Below are 23,224 nucleotides of genomic sequence, written 5' to 3' on the forward strand. Positions count from 1 at the left end.
ATACCTAACAAAGTTGTGTACAAAGAGCTAGAACCCATTACAGATACTATGCGTAAGAGGAGACTGGGATTCTTTCAACATATCATGAGGGTGCAGGATTCAAGACTTCTAAAACAACTAGTACAACACAATCTCATCTCAAAAAATACAACAGGATTTAAATGGATCAGAAAAGTACAAAGGGATCTGAAGGAAATAGGCCTTACAACAGAAGACACCACAAGATAAAATTGAATACAAAACTCAAGAATACAAACCTCCACTTTACCTTTACATGAAACAAACCCACAACACGCACATTTTCAACCGGGGAAAGGGCACGAAGATCGGAGCAACTGAAGAAGTACTAGGAGGACTGCAAAGCCCAAACAATCCCTTCAAAGAGACCTGAACAATGGACTGACTAAAGTGATCCTATGCAGTCATAAAACAAGAATAAGAAGAATACAGGGACAGTTGAGTACTTATAAAATCATCATTATTTGTTAATACTTTTTCATTATCACCTAACTCTATATCATTGCCAAGTTTACACAATGTAAACAACAGTGTACATACATACGCATGATTTAAGTGATTTGATAGAATCTGAGAATGTTCTTGTAGAAGGAAACATGTCATTCTTTGTATAATAGTATGTATTTTTTACAGGTATGTTTATAGTGTTATAATTTATATTGAAATTTTGTGTGTTTGACAGACTGGAAAATTTATATGTCTCATCTCACACTGGTCACATGTAATGTGGATTTCGTAAAGGCCTTGGAACTCAAGATGCCTTGTTTTTCAGGTCCTTGTTCAGAGATGCAGAGAGGTCAGTTGTCTGGTATTCATGTGCTTCATTCATTTCGATAAGGCATTCACCCAAGTTCAGCATGAGAAAATTATGATCATACTGAAGCAGGCAGGTAAAGATGACAAAGATAGCTGCATAATTAAGAACCTATATTGGAAACAGAAGGCCCGTATTCGAGAGGGACACAGACTCATAAACAAACAAGGTGTGAGGCAGGATTGTATTCTGTCCCCCCTACTGTTCAAGCTGTACTCAGAGATCTGCTTCAAAGAGGCTCTGTATGATACAGTTCATAGCATTACAGTGAATGAAGTGATGATTAAGAACATCAGATATGCTGGCTACACTGTCCTTATGGCCAACAACATGGAGAAATGCAGCAGACCTTGTCGAGAAAAGGTGGAGACATACGAAAACATAGGTCTAACCTTGAACTTAAAGGACACTGGGACTGAGTTTTAAGACATTTTACCGGGCGAGTTAGCCATGCGCGTAGAGGCGCGCGGCTGTGAGCTTGCATCCAGGAGATCGTGGGTTCGAGCCCCATGATCGGCAGCCCTGAAGATGGTTTTCCGTGGTTTCGCATTTTCACACCAGGCAAATGCTGGGGCTGTACCTTAAGGCCACAGCTGCTTCCTTCCAACTCCTAGGCCTTTCCTCTCCCATCGTCGCCATAAGACCTATCTGTGTCGGTGCGACATAAAGCAAAAGACATATTTTATCAAATATTTATATTTTTCGATTTTCACATAATGCTCTACCCCTGACCATTGCAGATAAATTAGCGATATAATTTTCCACGTTCCGCCATTTTTAAAGGCACAGCGGGACATTGAAATGCCTGCTGCACAGCCATTTAAACGCCCCTTCCTCTTTGATTCTCACTTAACATTACCCTGCACACGCATTTATGCGTTTTTCATCACATAATTTTGAAATGTGGTGTATGGCACCAACACAGTACTGAAGGAGGAGTGTGTAAACTACATTGCTAAGAGAATGGGAAAAGGTTTGAGACAGATACTACAAACTTGGAAAGTGAAGGGTGTGCAGTTAGGTGGCCGTTCCAGTAGTCTTACTACTAACGCTACAATTACCAAGCTTACCAGCTATTATATGAATTATATTGTACAAATCACACTTAATGTTGCAAACATGAAAAATGCTATCTCTACCACACTCTACTATTACATATCCACCAACAGTAAGCCCCAACATAAGAAATGCCCCCAAGGCTTAGATGATTGGTGCTTCTATAACAAAAGCATAGCAGAAGGTATGGTAACTCAGAGTCATGATAAAATGTTGGTCGAACTTTCTGAGTCATTAGTGTGTAAGATTATGCCTATGTATCAGAGGCTGGCCTCTGATGAAGAACTATCCCAATGTGTCTGTGGTGCCACGCAGAATCAGAACGTAAGACTACATTCCAGCATCTGAAGAAAGTGTCCAAAGGAAATTTTGTATCAAGAAAGAGACTTGAAATTGGTGTATGCAGTGCTGTGGCAGAGTTCAATAAGGGGTGCAGTGCAACAATAGGCTTGAAGTCAGATCAAAAGAACTTCAGTCTCTCATGTGACAGAAAACTCAGTCCTTAAGCTGATGCTCGCAGAAAGTATGAATACAGCGATCATCCCCTGAGAAGAAAATATCAACTCGACGGAAGGCGAAGGTCACAAAAATGAAGAAAGAGGCTGAAAAACGGAAGATGGAGAGTGTGACTTATGCTGCAGGACAGTTCTAATGAGTAAGTCAACTGAAAATATTAAAAAATATGCATGACTTTAGAAAAATTCTATTTTCTCAGTTTCACATTTTCAGATGTATAAAATGTCATACGCATTACAGATATGATGCTATTACCTTGAAAATTCACATGAATGTTCCTTAATACATTATCCATAAACGTGTGCATTACTTGTATGATTGAAATTCTGGTTTGCCTGTAAAAAAATTTCAAAACTTTTAATTTCAATAATTTTACAAAAAATAAACTTCAACAGGGGAAAAAGTCCTATCTCCATAGTAAATAATACAATCTCAAAAATGACGCAAAGTTTCATTTATATAAGAATAAGGTACTAGATCATTACTTAAAAAATGTGCTATCTGGATCGCTTTGATATGCTTAACATTTAGGCTTCTGGTAAGTTCACCTGCATATACCCCAGCATCAGAGGGTAGGGTCTGACACATCCCACTCTGACGAGTCCAGTGTCAGACCTAAGACAAAATGCTGGTTAATAGAGCAAACGCCTGAAAAGCCATACATCTAATTTTTGATATGCTCTATTGGTGGAAAAATATCTAATTCCCTCCATGGGAATTTAGAATTTCCATTTGGAATTGCTAGGCGGGCATTAATTCCATTGTGGAGTTTTATCTCCCGTATGCAGTTATCAGACTGTGCCTCATAAATAGGCTTCTGATAAGTTCACCTGCATACACCCCAGCATCAGAGGGTAGGGTCTGACACATCCCACTCTGACGAGTCTAGTGTCAGACCTAAGACGAAATGCTGGTTAATAGAGCAAACGCCTGAAAAGCCATACATCTAATTTTTTATATGGTCTATTGGTGGAAAAATATCTAATTCTCTCCATGGGAATTTAGAATCTCCATTTGGAATTGCTAGGCGGCCATTAATTCCATTGTGGAGTTTTATCTCCTGTATGCAGTTATCAGACTGTGCCTCATAAATAGGCTTCTAATAAGTTCACCTGCATACACCCCAGCATCAGAGGGTAGGGTCTGACACGTCCCACTCTGATGAGTCTAGTGTCAGACCTAAGACGAAATGCTGGTTAATAGAGCAAACGCCGGAAAAGCCATACATCTGATTTTTTATATGCTCTATTGGTGGAAAAATATCTAATTCCCTCCATGGGAATTTAGAATTTCCATTTACAGATAGGTCTTACGGCGACGATGGGACAGGAAAGGGCTAGGAGTGGGAAGGAAGCGGCCATGGCCTTAACCCCTCAGCGTCGCAGCCGTTTAAAGAGCTTCCTACCCCGCGGCCGGATGAGATTTCAACTACGCGCGACTAAAATACATTGATTCACTTAAAGTGTTACTACTAGTATAAGAGTAGCCCGATATTCACGAAATTTGGAATTCCTTATGGTAGAACTATGTACATGAAGATAATTACATAATTATTTCACATTTCCTTTGTAATTTAGTTCCGTGTGATAGAGTTCGAAGCACTCTTCGAGACAGAGACCCAAGGCACACTCCTGGCAGCAGTACACCGAAGTCGTCTTTTCACTGTGTTTTGAACACGCGATACGTCTCTGAGGTTTGGATTTCTCACTCTTGGGTGCTAATTTCCGGATAAAGCATATTTCCTGTAACCTTGGAACTGTATTATCTGATGCGCGCCGGCCTTGAATATTTCGTTTCCCGCCCGAGAAGCGTATTTTGTACTATGTAAACAAACCTTCCATCAACTGAAACTGATAAGATAACTGCTCAATGTTAGTCCCTGTGACTTGTCTAAATATTATTAGAGAATTCAGGAATCAGAATTCACTGTTGAAAACTTCCCTTTGACCTGTATGCGTATCTATAGTCTCCTACACGAAATTTCCAAGTACTGGTTCCTCCTCATCGTCACTCTCATCATTTACCACTGCATCGGCCACAGCCACATCATCTATTTCATTATCACTACTGGTAATACTGCCACTACTACTTCCGACTAAACTTTCATTTGAATTATACAATATTTCAAGCACGTTACTCTCAGCAGGAGCTAGCCATTGAGCGCGGTGCGTCACACAAGCTGATGAAGCTGCAGCGGGACCGAAAGAGGCAGGACGAAACTGAATGAGGGGAATAACATTTATGACGAATCAAACCAACTCGAAACATATTTCAGATTAAAAGGTCGATGCATCGTCTTTCAAACGAGATATATACCATGCACAACTGCTTCTCGTGTCGTATGACAGAAAGCAGCACTAACTGATGCCTACACAGAGCACTCGTGGATAGTTACGAAAAGACTACAAGCTGAGAAATAAAGACAAATATAATAAATAAACTACACTTAATACAAAATTAGAGCAAAGAACATCACACGAAAAGACAAACTTCTCAAATCACCATTTCTTTATTTTATTCTGTGGGAAAGAATGAAGCAAACGGACTATTAAAAAAGCAGGGATTGGTGCTCAGACATAATTGACAAATACTTATCCTTGCAAAAGCAACTACACTTTAACGATTCTCAATTCTTATTTAGAACACTGATAAACCCGAAAATGTCTTCTTGGAAACAAAACAATTTGCATATCCATAACACCAAAACTCTTCGCGCTATAGCCGTAAGTGCGAAACCATGTATGGGTCTATACCACATATAGAGGTCGGCGGCTACGGAAGAAAAGGGGGTCTACCACGTATAGAGGTCGGCGCTGAGGGGTTAATTAAGGTACAGCCCCAGCATTTGCCTGGTGTGAAAATGGGAAACCACGGAAAACCATTTTCAGTGCTGCCGACAGTGGGGTTCGAACCTACTATCTCCCGAATACTGGATACTGGCCGCACTTAAGCGACTGCAGCTATCGAGCCCAATACGCTGGTGAGTTTAGTTTTGTTTGGTTTCTATATGCGTAATCATGCCGCTTCTTTGACACGACTCTGTCCGCTTGCCATTATGGGCACTGTGCTTGCTGTCACCGTTTCTCTGCGCTCCTATGCCTTGGTACTCCGGTATGAAGTCTTAAATTATACTCCCTGTATTATGTTACTATGACTCCAACATTTCATACAAAAGAAAAAAATATGATTTTCATCACCTACTGAACTACCCTAGTAATTCAAAAACTTAATAGTACTATCGTTTATTTAATTTGCTTGTGAATATTATTTCCTATACAAAATAATGGACAACTATAATTCTACAATGGAGGCCAATTAAAAACTCTTTATTATCAGTAAGGTAAACAATGATTCAACAAGTAATAAAAATTACATTCTTTTTTCAATTAGTACCTTGAGTTTTTCCTTTTATGGTGCTATACAACATAATACACAGAGATGAACTTCTCACACACAGCAGTGACTGCCTGCCACCTCGTAAAACTGATCCCTGAAGCTGCATGGACATTTTCGGTGCAGAAAAATAATCTGAAAAGTAGAAGAATGTAATCAGACTAGAACACATTGAACATTTTCAGGCAAGGAAAGTAATAAATTTTTCTGTCAACTTTGGTCATGTTCAGAGTTACATAGTGATCATAAAAAAGGGTTTTTAATATTGGCATCTATCCAAAATGCAAATATAAGCATTACCAATATTATTATTATTATTATTATTATTATTATTATTATTATTATTATTATTATTATTATTATTATTATTTTTACAATTTGCTTTACATCACACTGACACGGTGTGTCTTACGGTGATGATGGGATATGAAAGAGCTAGGAGAGGGAGGGAAGCGACTGTGCTTCCTGACAGCCTGCTAGCAACCACGCTCTGCAATCAAACACCAGAAATCTAGAATGTGACCAGATACCAGACACAAGATACAGAACTGCAAGAAGTAGACCTAATGAATGGACACTGTCCCATGCACCAGTACAAAGAAGGCCTCGCAAATGGATTTTCTGAATTCTTGTCAAATCAAAAGCCTTCTCCTACGTCCAAAACACCCTGCCACACAATACTTTGAATCCAGGAAGGTTAAACGTGATGATCTAATTCAAAGATCTTATAAAAATCAATCTAACTCAGAATATGCAACCAAAAGGGACAGGGAGAAGAGATTCAATAAATACAGTAAAGATGTAACCAGTACTTCAGGGGTTACACAAAGACAGTAAAAAGGGAGGAAAGCAAACCAAATTACAAGGTATCTAAACACTATACACACCATGACCATGTAATGAACTGCGGTGAAAAACAGGAGAAGTAAATATCAGTGAGGGCAACTTGACGATAACAAACAAGGAACGTGGGACGGTGCTGGGAACCTACCAGAGGCATGGAGATGTCTAGGTTGCGATTTTCGGGAAAATTAACATGATCTTGGATTTTCAAAAATATTATTTACCAAACATATCTTATAGAATAAATTACGAACATTTTCAGTAATGCGGCAAATACCGATACAGTTTGTAAAATACAGATTACATGTTCTTAGACACACAAGTTAGATATTCCTTGACAAGAGCTTCCTATAAGTTCAAAGAGTCACGCAAATACGGTATAAAACCAAGTTGGCAATACAATCTCGAAGGTAAGAGGAAACACATAATGCCTTTACAATTTAGAATCAAGTTAAACTAATCTTTCAAACATCTGAGCAACATAATAGTGGCGATTAGGGCAACCTCCTGTGTAATACACCAACGAAAACTAAACGGAGCTTAAAACCGGAGAAAAAAAAACAACAGCGCTTAGCAGCCTATTCTGGTAGCGAAGATACGCTGACGACGTCTAAACTTCAGCAGGCTCAGCAGGCCAAGACCAAGACGGCTCAAAGACTTAAGACCGACCACAAAATGTTGCCTAGCCCCTTTTTAAAGGGAAGTCTGGCCTTGGAGTAGCCAATCAGAACACAGGAGCTTGCTCGGATTGACCAATCACAACTTTCTGTGGTAGCAATCTTTAAATAACTTTCTCGAACACATACGATTGCAAATCTTCCATTTCCAGAATAGTAAGAACATATTTCTACAATGCATAACTAACAAAGGCCAACACACCCTGTTCAAAAGGTTCGCATCACAAACTTTCTGGACTGTTCCAGTTAATATAGAAATGTAATGTAGAAAAATATTTTTTACACTGTACAGGTTAGGTAGCTGAATGGAATACGAATTAAATATTCTAACACAACGCTCCAGATCATACAGAAAGTACTACTTATAAAGATTTACAAATAAAATCTTCTACAAACACTTTCCACTTCCAATCTATTCTACACCTGTGTCAGAAGAAATGAAGTTTCTCTAGTACAATCAAAGGAGAATAGCTATAATGAAAGTTCTCAACCAACAAATGCCTTCTTGCTATTTAAGTGTTCAAAATATTCATGACCATTTCTCTTCTACCTTTTCCAATTCCAATAATTCCATACAGGAGTATCCAGACTGCATGAATGAAGTGCAGCAGATGGCATCCAACAAATCTTATGAGACAAGAATAAGCAAGGAGGGGGGAACTTATACGGCAAATGAAATAGCAGTTCACACAGCAACCGATACTCACAGAGTTACAGCCCAAACAAGCAAGGGCAACCTGGTATCTATTGTAATTGCAAAATTTGCTACAAAAATGTTAAATACCGGGTTCATTCCCACGTTTTTGCATCAGGCTCGTACAGTTTTCCTGTTCAAAGGAGGAGATGAGCTGTCAGATTGGAGACCTATATGTTCCGTATTACAATGTATTATTAAGAGAGGTTTTGAGGCCCGGTTGAGGATTGTTGCCTAGTTTAGTGAGCATCAGAGAGGTTTCACTACATCATTAGGTTGTCTTATCAACAATGCCTTACTGAGATCCATCCTTCAACACGCTAAACTTTGAAAGCACAACGTAACCCTGATTTTCCTCCTCCTTTAACAACAATGTTGATTACTTACATCTGACAGATATATATATATATTTTTTACAATTTGCTTTATGCCGCACCAACACAGATAGGTCTTACGGCAACAATGGGATAGGAAAGGCCTAGGACTGGGAAGGAAGTAGCCATAGCCTTAATTAAGGTACAACCCCAGTATTTGCCTGGTGTGAAAATGGAAAGCCATGGAAAACCATCTTCAGGGCTGCCGGCAGTGGGATTTGAACCCACTATCTCCTGGATGAAAGCTCGCAGCTGCGCAACCCTAACCGTACGGCCAACTCGTCTGGTACAACTAGACGTACTCTTAGTTCTTCCGAATGCCCTGCTGAATTAAGAATAATTTGCAGTCTCCAAGAAAATAATCCCACCTGTTTCCACGTCAATATGTGAAGGACTAAACCTATCATTTTGCGTCATGGAGTAATGCAAGTGTCCCCGTTGTCACCTACCTCACAAATATTACTACTGAACACGTATTTAGAGAACTGAGTGAAAACTATATATATATATATATATAAGAGTTTTGTCTTTACAATGTTCAGAATTTGAAAAGAATGGTATTTCTGTATCGGTCATGTCCATAGTAACAAGAAAATGCACTTTACTTTTCCATAATTTCTGTCTGTCTGTATGTATGTATGTATGTATGTATGTATGTATGTATGTATGTATGTATGTACACGCATCACGAGAAAACGGCTGAAGAGAATTTAATGAAAATCAGTATGTGGTGTCGAGGGATTAGCCACTACAATCTAGGCTGTAAATCATTTTACTCACGCTGAGTGAAATGGTAGTTTAGAGGAAGGCCTAACATTGAATTCTCAAATATTTATATTATTAGTGGTCCTATTGATGAATACTACATAGCTAAAGTTATACAGAATTAATTTTCCAATAATTTATGTCATACACTGTTACCGTACCGGCTTTGATAACACAGATATTCTTGAATTTGTATTTTTGTTGCCAAGTCCATATCAACGCCGAGCCACGAGAAAATGGGTTAACAAAATTTAATGAAAGTCGGTATATAGAGTCGGGAATAAGAAACTACAGTCTAAGTTATAAACAATTTTATTCGCCCTGTATAAAATTGTAGTTTAGGAGAAGGCGCTTAAAATTGAATTTTTAAATACCTATGTTACTGGTCCTATCAAAAAGTACAAGGCCTACATTACAAAAGTTATAGAGAATACAATTTTCGACCATTTTATGTTTTATTCAATTTTGCCGTACCAACTATGAAAAGAGTGGTATTTCAGAGTCGGAAGAAAACTAAATGTGAAGGCCTACAATATCGAAAGCGCATAACACTGACCATTGTTTGTGATGTTCTTTGTCTCTTATGCTGCCGCTCAACTCCGATGGATGGGATTACTGCTGTGTACCAAGTATAACAGCCTGACTGAATATTGGCGGGAAATAGCTGGGGAGTTAGAAAACTTTCCTCTTTAGCATGTCATTCCTCTGGTTCATGCATTTTCGGATACCGTACTGCTGGTACGTAACTCACTGGTTCATCATAGTATTCCAGCTATATGATCCCTACTCTGACTCGCTGTTTTGAATGAACAGTGTGCACTCTTAAGGCAGAGGATTACTTAGTAGTAGTAGCAGCAGCAGCAGCAGCAGTAGCAGTAGCAGCAGTAGTATGATCTGGTCTATAATTACAATTTAGTCATATTCCAAATTATAGCACCACAATTCACTAAATAACTCCAAATTCAACCCTGAAAATAGCCGTTTCTTAAAAAGAGCTTCTTCCTCTTCACTTTTATTAAATTCTACATTCATTTTATTCAAAATTAGCAGTGAAGAGTGGGTTTCTCCTCTGGCTTGGAGGAAAAAATTGCCTCCAATTCAGACAGATTTTTCTGCCGCCAGTGTGGTGAATTGAGATTTTCCGACTCGTCGGGTACTCCTAGTGAACAGATTAGTAAAAGGGCATAGTTTTTGCCCTGGGACTCTCCACTATTCGACCCTCCCTTCCAAAAAAAGGCTAAGAGTGTTCACGGATCACGGCTGTCTGTGGCTTGGTCATTCCAGCTCTGGAACTTTGGACTGTTAGATCGGCAGCGTTAAAAGTTAAAAGTGAGAAAATGTGTGGCTTTTCATTTGATCAAATATTTAATGTGAAATCATTGCTTTTACTAGCGCCATTCCTACTGACGTCATTGTAATGACCTATGTTAATTTCAGTTGGGAAAACCACTAAGACAGTCTTTCTGAGGATTAAAAAGGCAGGCGGAGAGTGAGTGTCTGCCATTATAATGAAATTCCCCAACCTGATTGTGACAATGGTAGGCAACCGGGCCTACCATTACAATGAAAATTCCCTAACACAGTCTTCATATGAGAAAGGACGTTTAGTGATTTCTCCGTTGCGTTTCCAGGGTAACATTAAGAGCTATGCAATTTAATACAGTCTTGCTCACAACATGTACCGTCCCACTGTTGGCAGCCTTGAAGATGGTTTTCCGTGGTTTCCCATTTTCACACCAGGCAAATGCCGGGGCTGTACCATAATTAAGGCCATGGCCGCTTCCTTCTAACTCCTAGGCCTTTCCTATCCCATCGTCGCCAGAAGACCTATCTGTGTCAGTGCGACGTAAAGCAAATAGCAAAAAAACAACATGTACTCTACCTAACCTAGAATTCTGTATACAATGTAGAATTCTGTAGCGAAGCACGGGTACATCAGCCAGTTAATGAATATGGATACACTATGGGCGATGGGTTAACCTCATTGACATTTCTGGGTTTTGCTGATGATACTGCAATAATTGAAAACAAATAACAAACAGTTCTCAGAAAAAAATCAATCAATCAATCAGGTGGCAGATTCCCTATCAATTGTTTACCAAAGTTTTTTCTTAAACATTTTCAACGAACTTGGAAATTTATCCAACATTTCCCTTGATAATTTACTCCGATGCGTTACTCCTCGTCCTATGATTTAATATTTGCCCCAATATGTCCTCTTGAATTCCAACTTCATACTATAATCTTCCCTACTTTTAAATGCTCCACTCAAGCTTATTCATCTACTTATGACATTCCACACCAACTCTCCACTACTATTATTATGTGTTACTAGTTTCATGTCTGTATTGATAGTTCAACAGCTATAAGTGTATATTTAAATTTAAAAATACATTACAATTGCAAGGCTAGTTTTGATCCCGCTGGGGATTATCTTCAGCTGCTGAACATATTAGTAACCTCAATTGTCAAAATAGCAGATACATCAATTTTGAACATTACTCTACCTCAGATTTATATGCACTACTAAATCCTAATAGTAAAATGTAAAAATAAAAGATAGTGAATTTCATGTCTAAAATTTTTGCTTGAGGTTCACTTGCACAGTCTTACCTTCTAATAACAATGTTGCACTGGATGTTGTTTAACTTGAAGTTCATATGCATAGTCTTATGCTCTAATGCTAATGGTGTTTTATGTCACCATTTGGTAAGAAAGATTACATAATTATTTTGTTTTTGTTTGTTTGTGCTAGTCAAATGTGCACATATCAATCAAATGCTTAGATCAGAGTCTGTAATAAAAATATATAGTTAAAATTGGTAATTGAATAATATTATCACAATTAAGTAAAATGGGGCTAAAATTTGCTTGCACCACTTAACAGATGTATGTTGATATAAAATTTGAGTCTGCCGTCTTAGTGATGTATTGTCTCTTATGGACTATTGTTTATGTGGCTTTGATTAGGAGAGAACATCCGGTAATTCAAGTAATTTGACTGGATTGATTGTGAGCTGTTGGTATTGGGCTGCATGATAATATAGGATGTCTAAAATGAACGAAGAAAAAGTGGTGTTAGAGATTGTCTACTGAATATTGAAAAATATACGTGTCATTTAAGTGACCTACTCTCTCGTTTACCAGTCCCGTGGTGTAGGGGTAGCGTGCCTGCCTCTTACTCGGAGGCCCCGGGTTCGATTCCCGGCCAGGTCAGGGAATTTTACCTGGATCTGAGGGCTGGTTCGAGGTCCACTCAGCCTATGTGATTAGAATTGCGAAGCTATCTGACGGTGAGATAGCAACCCCGGTCTAGAAAGCCAACAATAACAGCCGAGAGTACTTGTCGTGCTGACCACACGACACCTTGCAATCTGCACGCCTTCGGGCTGAGCAGCGTTCACTTGGTAGGCCAAGGCCCTTCAAGGGCTGTAGTGCCATGGGGTTTGGTTTTGGAGAAGTGAATTGAATTGTGCGTTACGTTGAATTAAATAAGAAATACTGACATATGGTGCGGTATAAACATATAAAAAGAAATATGTGGAAGTGTGAAATGATGGAATAATGTTATATGAAGGAAAGAATCGATGAATTATGATAAATGCGAAGAGATATGAGGAAGGATTTTCATATATGAATGAATAAAGAGTAGTTAAGTAACGCAGATGAGGATCAATGGTAGATTGAGTGGTAATATTGATGTTTACAAAATACACTAAGGCCCGGTTTCTTCAACGAATGTTAAGTGTTAACACTGCTGTTAAGGAGACTTAACACACAATTTAACAAAATGGTCGTCTCATCAAGAATTGTTAACTCTAACAATTGTTAAATCTTGTGTTAAATTAACCTAGCAGCACCCCTGTGTTAAACCTCTTAACAGTTGCTAAAATTTCAAAATGGAGACATGTAGAAGACGTAAGTTTGAAGCTTTACTGCTGTATGAGGACTATTTATAAACTGAAGAAGGCAAAGGACGACCCATACTAAGAAATAACGACCTTTTAGAGTTGTCAGAAGAAAGATTTCTAATTACCGAAGCCATAATGAACAAGGTACCTACTAGACGATATAGGTTAGAGTTTCCAACAGATTGCTACTTACCAATCTCTCCAGTGCAGTAGTTGCTTATAGATTTTACAAGGATGGGTCAGACCCTGCGTCCAATCGATTTCAACTAGCTTAATGTACCTGCTGAGGGATACTCAACAGTAACTTGTGTAGAAGGGTTTGGGTCAATACCGTACAGTTTCGGTTTCGAAATAAATGAGGACAAATGTCATGAGGCAGGATCCGCTTCGGACCACGTGGAGGGGATAGAACACTAAAATGCGAACGCATTTAACTTGAACTTGTTAGGTCCGCAACGTTATAATTTCCGAAAAAAAATACGAATTTCCGATTGTAAAGCACCGCGTATATACTTGAAAAGTTGCACACTAGTCAAGTGTAACAGTGGCTGAGTGGTCATCGTACTTGTCTACGAACCACGACGATGAGAGTTTGAGTCCCGCGTTAGATTACTTTTTTTTTTAAATACAAATTTAATTAATTATTTCAGGGAATGTGAAGATAAAAATGCGAATAAAAGTAATGATCAAATTGCAGTGGAACTTTATTTCCTACCTCAAATTAATATAGTCCGTCTCTGTGGTGTAGTGGTTAGTACCCCCGGAGGTCCGGGTTCGATTCCTGGCTCTGCCACGAAATTTGAAAAGTGGTATGAGGGCTGGAACGGGGTCCACTCAGCCTCGGGAGGTCAACTGAGTAGAGGAGGGTTCGATTCCCACCTCAGCCATCCTCGAAGTGGTTTTCCGTGGGTTCCCACTTCTCCTCCAGGCAAATGCCGGGATGGTACCTAACTTAAGGCCACGGCCGCTTCCTTCCCTCTTCCTTGTCTATCCCTTCCAATCTTCCCATCCCTCCACAAGGCCCCTGTTCAGCCTAGCAGGTGAGTCCACCTGGGGGGGTACTGATCATTCTCCCCAATTGTATCCCCCGACCCAAAGTCTGAAGCTGCAGGACACTGCCCTTGAGGCGGTAGAGGTGGGATCCCTCGCTGAGTTCGAGGGAAAAACCGACCCTGGAGGATAAACAGATTAAGAAGAGATCCAGCAGTAACTGTGAGAACGTTTAGACCTATATTAATTTCAGGTAGAAAACAAAGTGTACATGTACTGCAGTTTGCGTAATATTTTTGTTCCCATTTTTAAATAACGTTCCCTGAAACGAGACTCGAACTCACGTCTACGACGCTCGCAGACAAGTACGATGACCACTATGCCACAACTCCTAAATATATACGCCTTGCATTGGAATCGGGGTTTCATCAATTTTTCAGAAGTTATTAGGTTGCGGACCTGACGTGTTTAAGTAAAATTTGTTCGCCTCTAATATCACCTCCACTTCGCCCGAAGCGGAGGTTTGTAACGACATCTGACCTCGAGACACTTTCCATGTAGGCCTAATTGTAGGGGCATAAGATCTTCGTAGGTCGACGTCCCGAACAAATAGTATTTTTTTTAAGAAAAAAAGGCCTAATTGTAGGCGACTATGTTCACGAGGGCAAGAAAAGAGTGTGCAGAATTCTACAAAGAATTCTTGCTGCCATTGCAGCATTAACAAGGTACTACATTATTTTCCCCGCAATAAAAGAATGCCCGAAAATCATTCAAAACATATCAATTATCACATTTTCCCGGTGATGTAGGAACCTTAAATTGCACTCCTAGAAGAATAGGCTATATCGAATGTTGTGATATAACAGTCCGTTATTTCTTTTTTTTTTTTTTTTTTTTGCACACTCGCATAATTTTAAATTAAAACTATAACAATATTTGTCTCGCATTCATCATATTAACGCTGTTGTTGCCTCTTACTTGACATGTTTACTTCTTAGCGGTCTCCGCTAACCATAACCTATAATAATGTCAACCATGTGTCTGTGTGACAAAATACTATTTCAACACGCCACTAGGAGCGCTATATGTAAAGAAACAAAAGACGCTCACTGCCAAACGCGTTCAGAAATCTTACAGAAATGTGTTAATTTGTCTTTAACAATTGTTTCGTAACAAATGTTGGAAATGTGTTCGTGAAACAGGGAACTTTTAAACGAACTGTTAAATTAATAACAATTGTTAGATAACATTTGTTAAGCAGAATTTAACATAGAGTTGAAGAAACCGGGCCTAACTGAGCAAATGTCATGGGATAGCGGAGCACTGAAGTGCAGGTGTGGTGTTTGCGCACCACACGCCCCCTGTGCCAGCGGCAGTTGAATAGGAGACCTTGTGAGCAGTGGCTGTGCATGTAACAGGTGTAACATGGAACGTCGTCGTGAGCTGACACCATTTAAACGGGGTATGGTGGTCGGTGCCCGACGGATGGGAAGTGCGATTTCGGAAGTGGTGCAGGAATTCGGCTTCACACGATCAACCGTGTCCAGGGTGTATCGTGAATGGTTGAACGCGGGTGTCACGTCCACAACAGACGAACGACCGGCCGTCAGCCACCCTCGATGACGGTGACTGGCGACATCCGAGACTGATTGTCAATAGTGACAGACGGGCAACCGTGCAACAAATCACGGCTCAATTCAACACAGGCCGTGCTAGACACCCAACGTCATCGGGCACAACAACGTGCATTTGTCGCCAGTCACCCGGGATGGACACTGGAACGATGGCGTTAACATGATATGGTCGGACGAATCACAATTTCAACACCGTGCCGATGGGAGGCACCGTGTATGGCACAGACCACATGAAGCGATGTATCCCGCCTGCCTCAAAGGTGTGGTCCAGGGTGCTGGTGTCTCTGTTATGGTCTAAGGTGCATTTTACTGGTATGGAATGGGCCCCTAGTTGTTCTGGAAGAGACTTTGAAGGGTACACGGTATGTTGAGCTACTTGGAGACCATCTCCACCCATTTTTGGGCTTCCAGTGCCCAGACGGTTCTGCGGTGTTTCAAGATAACACGCCACCACATCGCTCCCACATCACCCAGAAATGGTTCCAGAAACATGCAGCGGAGGTCCAACGACTGCCATGGCCACCCAGGAGCCCCGATATGAACCTTATCGAGCATATCTGGGATGTCCTGGAACACAGGCTTCATGCCATGGATCCTGCACCCACTAACAGACCAGCATTGGCGGCCGCTCTGCAGACGATTTGGTGTCAGCTGCGTCCAGAGGACTACCAGGGACTCACTGCAGTTCGCAGGGCCAGAGGAGCCCCCACACGCTATTAGGTAACTATCCCATGACATTTGCTAAGTCAGTGTAAATAATCCATATCACATGGCAAATGGCAACTTGGTATTGAACTTATGAGCTAATGATAGGTATTTGTTATCAAAAATAAATCCAATAACCCGTGATCATCAATCATATGGCAATTTCAATGATAAATACATATTTTTGTGGTTTAAGCTGATTGTAGCTAATATAACAGGTTGTTAGTGGAATATACATGATGATGATGATGATGATGATGCTTGTTTAAAGGGGCCTAACATCGAGGTCATCGGCCCCTAATGGTACAAAATGAAATAACAAAAAGTACAAATTCATCCACTGACCAAAATAAAATAAAAAGTCATGAAGAGTGAATGGATGGAATGAACCCAACAAAAAACAAACAAAAACAGTGAATCAGACTCAAAAAAAGATCGTAAATAATAGTATTACTGACCAAGGGACCACTTATAAAGCACAATGATGCTTGATGTCTAAAGGGGTGCAAAATCTACGTCTGAGGCCCCACAGAATGGTACATGTCGCGAGTAAAGTAGAGCCATGGTATTTGTCATGTTGGGGTATTAATCAAAAGTAGCGAAGACTCACGGTGTTCCACACAAGATGGTACTACTCACAAGTATTGTACTTCGTACAGGGAACGCAGACCTATGGTATTTCTCACACAATGGCGCCACTCATAGCCAACGCAAACCGATGAGGCTCCTCACCTAGGTGTACTAATCACGGGCGCCGGTATTCCCATGGTGTTCCTCACATAGTAGGCACCAATCACAGGCAATGCAGACCGACGGTGTCGCTCATATAGCGGTACAACACACAGGCTACGCCCAGACCCGCGGTGTTGCTCACATGGGTACGACGCACGGGTACTGGAAACCCCCAGGCCAGCCTCTTTACTGCTACGAATCACAAACCTATTTCGTACCTAATTTAGTGGTACTACTCGCAAGTACAGGCAACCCATGGTGTTCCCCGCATGATGGTACGAATCAAAAGTAGTTTCATGGTTCTAATTCAATCATCCCTTGGTCGCCCCTTTTAGTTGCCTCTTATGACAGGCAGGGGATACCGTGGGTGTATTCTACATGTGCGTCCCCTACCCGCACGGGGTAGTGTGTTTGGTCCGCGGTCCGCAAGAGGTATTTTATTTCCCTCAAGTCCGCCAGCAAGCCGGTTAGGACCCCCCTATCCGCCACCTGGAACGCGCCACGTGGGAGTATCACCTCTCCCCCTGCTACGCCAGCATAGTAGGTTCTTGGAGTGGAATATACAATTGTAATGTCTTCTTAATAGAATTCTATGACTAATGAGGACTTAGAATTTTCATCCATGGTATTCCTTATTAACCTACACTAGAATGATTGAATTTTATGAAATGATAAACTATAATTGCAATCTGACAATGAAGCTACCATGTCTATTTAGAGCAATCTCATTTATTTCCAGAATAGATATTGAATGTGTATATATATTGATGATTATATTAACTTAGAAAAGATTATATGGTATGTAGCCAGTGGATGCTACATATGATTGAAACTGATCTTATTCTGTGTATGTCTAATTTATGAAGACAGATCAAAGCAATCGTTCTTAATATCAAAACATTTTGTTCACAACGTCATGATATTTCAATTTTAATATCAAAATATTTTGTTTTTTAATATTTTAATTTCTTAATAACTTAATACCTCAACATCAGGAGGCTAGTTCTTGAATATGTAAGAGACAATTCTGTGTTATGAAAGATTAATTTTGTTTAACAAGTTACAATCTACGAAGACTTATATGATGTGAATTATTTCATTTTAAAGTGATACACTGAGGATAAACCAAGTTAACTATTTTTTTAAAATGAATATTATGACAATTTCTATGATAAAAAAATGTTATTGAACAAATACTTTTTAAAAATATTATAATTTCAAGAACAATTTTGAACCTCAAGCAAATATTTAATTTATCCATCAAATTTAACTTTTTGAATAAATGATAGTAAGATTATTATTTATAGATTTTAGTATAGTACGTAAATTAAGATTATGGCAATGCAAATATATTTTTGCCAAAACTGCAATTGACTTTTGATAGAAACGTCCATCGAATTTATCTGGCATGAATGGAAGCGTTACTTTGGATAATCCGCTCTGAATTCAAGTTAAAAATTTTTTTTTTTTTGGTAACATATGATTTGCTACAAACCCTGAGATGCTCACCGACCCTAACCGTGGATTTTTCTTGAACGCTAGGAGACGTGAACTCGGAATGGCGCAATATATAACACTGAATTTCAATTTTTTGATAGAGTTCATCTTGAGGAAAGATATGCGCTGACACACACATTTAATGATTGGGTTTGAATTAAATTACACAAACATTATTACAGCTGTGAACTATTTAAGATACTTCAGATTTGAAATGAATACTCTTTATTCCATATCCATGTACGACACCATGGTGTAATCCTAGCCTTACTTACCCAAATGTCTTGGGGAAAAATCCTACAGAGAAGAATAACCTTTCATAACAACCTAAATGGACCAGTGAGTACACGGTAACTAAAACAGAGACGGTAGATGACACGCGCAGCCAGCCAGGAGCATGTGACGTCAGTGGACTCCAGTCTGTCAGGTGCTGTAAGTTACTGCAATTCAGTGTGCCGAGCGCCCCGCTTATCTTCCTTATCACAAATACGTTTACATTGTAATATAACATTTTCACACAAAAACCACTAAGATATTGCATAAAACTAGTTGTTTTATTATTTTGCTTGGGTGCTTTTGTAAATATTACAGACCTGCTTTGAAAGCAAGAACAGTGAAACCATTTGCTAACATGTTTAAATACCTTTATTAAGGGTTCCAATAGACCAGAAATTTTAGTATTTACAGCTCCCAGTTACTTGAAAGAATTTAAATTACGTATCCTATGCACCCTACGGGTCAGGGTGACCCCAGTATTTTTCCCAACTAGTCAGTTACATATATCAGGGTATTCATGCCTCCAGAAAAATGGTTAATTTTTCTATGTTTTGGTTTAACGTGCGTTCAAAGAGAAAATAATGACACCATATGCGGTCCAACATTACGTAATTCAACGCTCAGTAGTGGATTTCGCGTACGCAAACTTCAGTCAACCTTTCGACAAACACATCTGCATAACGAGAACCTTACTCACTAAGTATAACTACAGACTACCATTACAAATGAAAACTCATTCCATTCTATAAAAAATCAATCAAGAAACACATTTATTAAATTATCAAGACTTGCGAAAGAAATGGTTAATGTCAAATATTGCTCATGATCTTCCAATTGTCAACCTAATAAATAAATATTCTAATTCCTAAATCAAATATTCTAAGTCAGCGCTGGCTTATTCCTAAACTAAGTTTTCATATCTTAACATTCTGGGTCGCGTATTCCTGAAATGAATTGTTGCTTTGTTTCATCTTCCTATTAAAATTTACATCTGGTCATTTAAGTATACAGTATATCATAGTCTTCTGATCACGGTCAAAATTCGGTATATCAGAAAATTATTCCATCACCCATGGTGTTAATTATACACCCTCATCAAAAATACAATCATTACATTGTTCAAATTATCGTGGAAATGAACTGAATATGAATAATAGTGTTCTGAATACTAATATCAGTGACCTAAGTTACATTGAAAATTATCTGAGTTCGTTGGTGCAGACTACAGTGAAGAAAATGAAATATTGAATGACGCACTAAGCTTCTCAGTCCAATTGCCACTTAAGTATGGCTCCTAGCTAAATATTCGCTCTAATAATATTTCAGATTAATAAAGCATCGATGATATCCTACGTAAATCTCAAATAATTTCCCTACTCTAGCTATATAATTTCTTATGTAACGTATTCCAGTTCAATATGCACGTAGCCAATAAGCATTTTTTTCATATATGGATGTGCAAGTGCCTACATTAAGATATTTCAACACTACATTACCATACTAGTTACATCCTAGTTTGATCTTCCACGCCATTAACATTCATTCAGAATACGACACAGTCATGCATTCATATACCCATCACCGGTTGTTATAATAGTCAAACCACTTTCACACTTCATTAAAATATGCGTAATTTTATTGTCCATACCTTGCTATAGTTCCTCCCTGGGGCATACTTATATTCCGTAGTCGCTTTACTTGTGCTAATATATCGCACATTATATATATATAGGCGCAATAATACATTTAAAGTATCATATATACTTCATTATTTCATTACTAACCTTCGTTTCAACCCATATTTAATTCATTTAACATCTATAATTATCGCGTTTAACCTCCAATATTAATTAAACACAACGATACGTATCACTCCAATAGCGCAGAATTCGTTCCTCAAAACGCATTTTGTCATACAATTTAACATATAATCCCAAATTCAGTATCTTTTTTTTTTTTCAATATAATAACACAGCAAAGAGTATGGTAATTTAACTTAACCAATTCAAACATGCGTCCCTCTGTAACGTAAACTGGGTTTGACTAGTATTACATCATTCATGGATCTTTCTAACTAACCGGGATTCTATGAAACATATGTTGCACTACGTCACACTTTTAAATCGTATTCTTACTTCCTTGGATGAGATGATATAGTAAATACGTTACCAATCTGTCACGAGATATCGTCTTAAATATTTCACACTGCACTTTCTTGTATTCACTGCACACTTAATTATCTCACGTTTAGGCTATTCAGATCTATTGCATATACTGGTAGTACTCTACATAAGAAATCATACTACTTAATACTATTACTTAGCTCGCCATTCAATATCTCGGGCCTTAGTTGCTCTTCGGTCTGGTCACAGGCCTTGGATTGAGAACTGGGCAGGTTCTCCATCACTGGTATCTCGGGTAGAGTGACCTCCTCCACACGGGTCGGGTGGTTTTAACTGCCAGGATGACATCTCCCTCCAGGTTGGTCTATGCCGATTTAGCAAGCCATTATCTGTTCAGGAACACAGTAGACAATATCCATCGATACTGGAAAATGTGAATTCACCATGGTTCTGCGAAGTATATATATATTTTTATAATGATTGCCTCTTTATTTAGGCTATCGTTGCTATTATTTCCACTTAATATAGCTCAATTTCAAGCTCTCGCGACTCAATCAACTTCTTGTTTCCGAACGATTTTGCGTCTAAGTATTTTGACGACCTTTTCGAAATTTCTGGATTTTATTTCTTCTTTACTGTATTTCAACGTTTATCTCTTCGTTTTCTTCAATATTACCGACCTCTGAGCTTAAAATTGACGTTAGATACTGCAAATCTTGCTTATTTTTTTAGAGCGATGTTCAGGAAGTCTTATCCTTACGAGGTCAATTTTTTAAATCAGTTTTTATAATAATCCGATTGACCCTTCTTATTTTTTAAAAACAATTCTATCGATTCTACACCATTGTACACCGCCTTCATAGTGGTAGGTTTAAGTTAGTCATGGCCTTCTGACATATAAGTATCGATATCCTACTACACATTTCTTTGCCTTGGCTGGCCTCTATCTTCCGTAGGCGCCATTTTGTAATACGTCCAGTAAATGCATCGGGTACACCTATGGACATCTATTTCTCTCTGAGTGGGAATGTATTGGGAAGGAACTGTTCCTTTTTTCAACAAGTTCCTAACAGTTCATATTGTAAATCTTTTTCAAAATCAGAGAGCAGAAAATGTTCGGAGCATATACATGCAATTTTAGAGTTTAAAAACGTATTTTATATTTTATTTTACAAAAATCAACCAACTGTTTTTGCAGCATGAGTCTTCTGGGAACTATAAAGGACAACTTACTGCTTCTTTGCGTTGTTAGGATGGTTTGTACAGCCTGCGACCGAACAGCCGGCATTTTAACAGCACAAGCACAACATATACACTGAAATACACTTTACTCAGAAACGATACGCACGAGTTGACGACTTTCAAAACATTCGCAAACTTCAAAAGTAATTAAATAATTAGAGAAACAATGCGCAGATCGCAGACGAACAGCAATGTACCGAACTTCACTGCTTAGTATAAAACACTGATACCAAAGAGTATACAGACTGACATAAACGCGCAAATCAATGCGTAGTGTAATGTGAGAGTCCAGTGACGTCACAACTATGCCGATCTACTGTGCATCCGTCTTGTGACACCTATCGTCTCTTTCTTAGCTTTCGTGAATACACTATGAACAGCTTCCCGCGGGGATAAACAAACATATAACACATCATGGATTCACACCAGATACAAATAATACACATATGAATGAAATATCACAAAAATTATAAATGCACACATGTTGTCAAATTTTTCCAAACCCACAAAACATGCAATACTTGCACACCAACAAAAATTTCATCCTCACATATTAAAATATGGAAACAGACTTAACAATCATTGTTTCACTGTTGTTACCTGAAATAAATAGTACCATTATAGCTGGTCCGTTATTGGACACGCTGACGCAAGTGTGATAAACTGATAACTTGAAAACAATATTCTCTCACTCATGGGTAACTAATGCAAGTATCGAGCTTGAATTATTATTATTATTATTATTATCATCATCATTATTATATCTGTATATCATGTGTAATCCGCTACAGAATTATGAAACACACTGTAACATCCAGAATGGCTCTAGATCAGATGAGATGGTGGTAGAATATTCTGTACATTATAACCATGTTGTTAGGCACTCGAGAATTTACGAGAAGGTATTTTTGTAACGTATCTTTCTAGAAGTCTGGCCAGGCACCTATATAAAGAGGTGATCTTG

The 23,224-nt window shown here is 38.9% G+C and overlaps 1 protein-coding gene across 3 annotated transcripts in view; it reads right to left on the reverse strand.

The window, feature by feature from the left end:
• LOC136871849 (uncharacterized) overlaps positions 1 to 23,224 on the reverse strand; it is a 171,283-nt gene that overhangs the window by 120,768 nt on the left and 27,291 nt on the right. For all 3 annotated transcript variants that reach the window (XM_068227226.1, XM_067145479.2, XM_067145478.2), the window contains exon 2: positions 5,798 to 5,932. In XM_068227226.1, the coding sequence (XP_068083327.1) occupies positions 5,798 to 5,912 (115 nt within the window). In that variant the 5' untranslated portion in view covers positions 5,913 to 5,932. The remainder of the gene's footprint in view (positions 1 to 5,797; positions 5,933 to 23,224) is intronic.

This window comes from Anabrus simplex, chromosome 4 (assembly GCF_040414725.1).
Source record: "Anabrus simplex isolate iqAnaSimp1 chromosome 4, ASM4041472v1, whole genome shotgun sequence".
Taxonomy (NCBI): domain Eukaryota; kingdom Metazoa; phylum Arthropoda; class Insecta; order Orthoptera; family Tettigoniidae; genus Anabrus; species Anabrus simplex.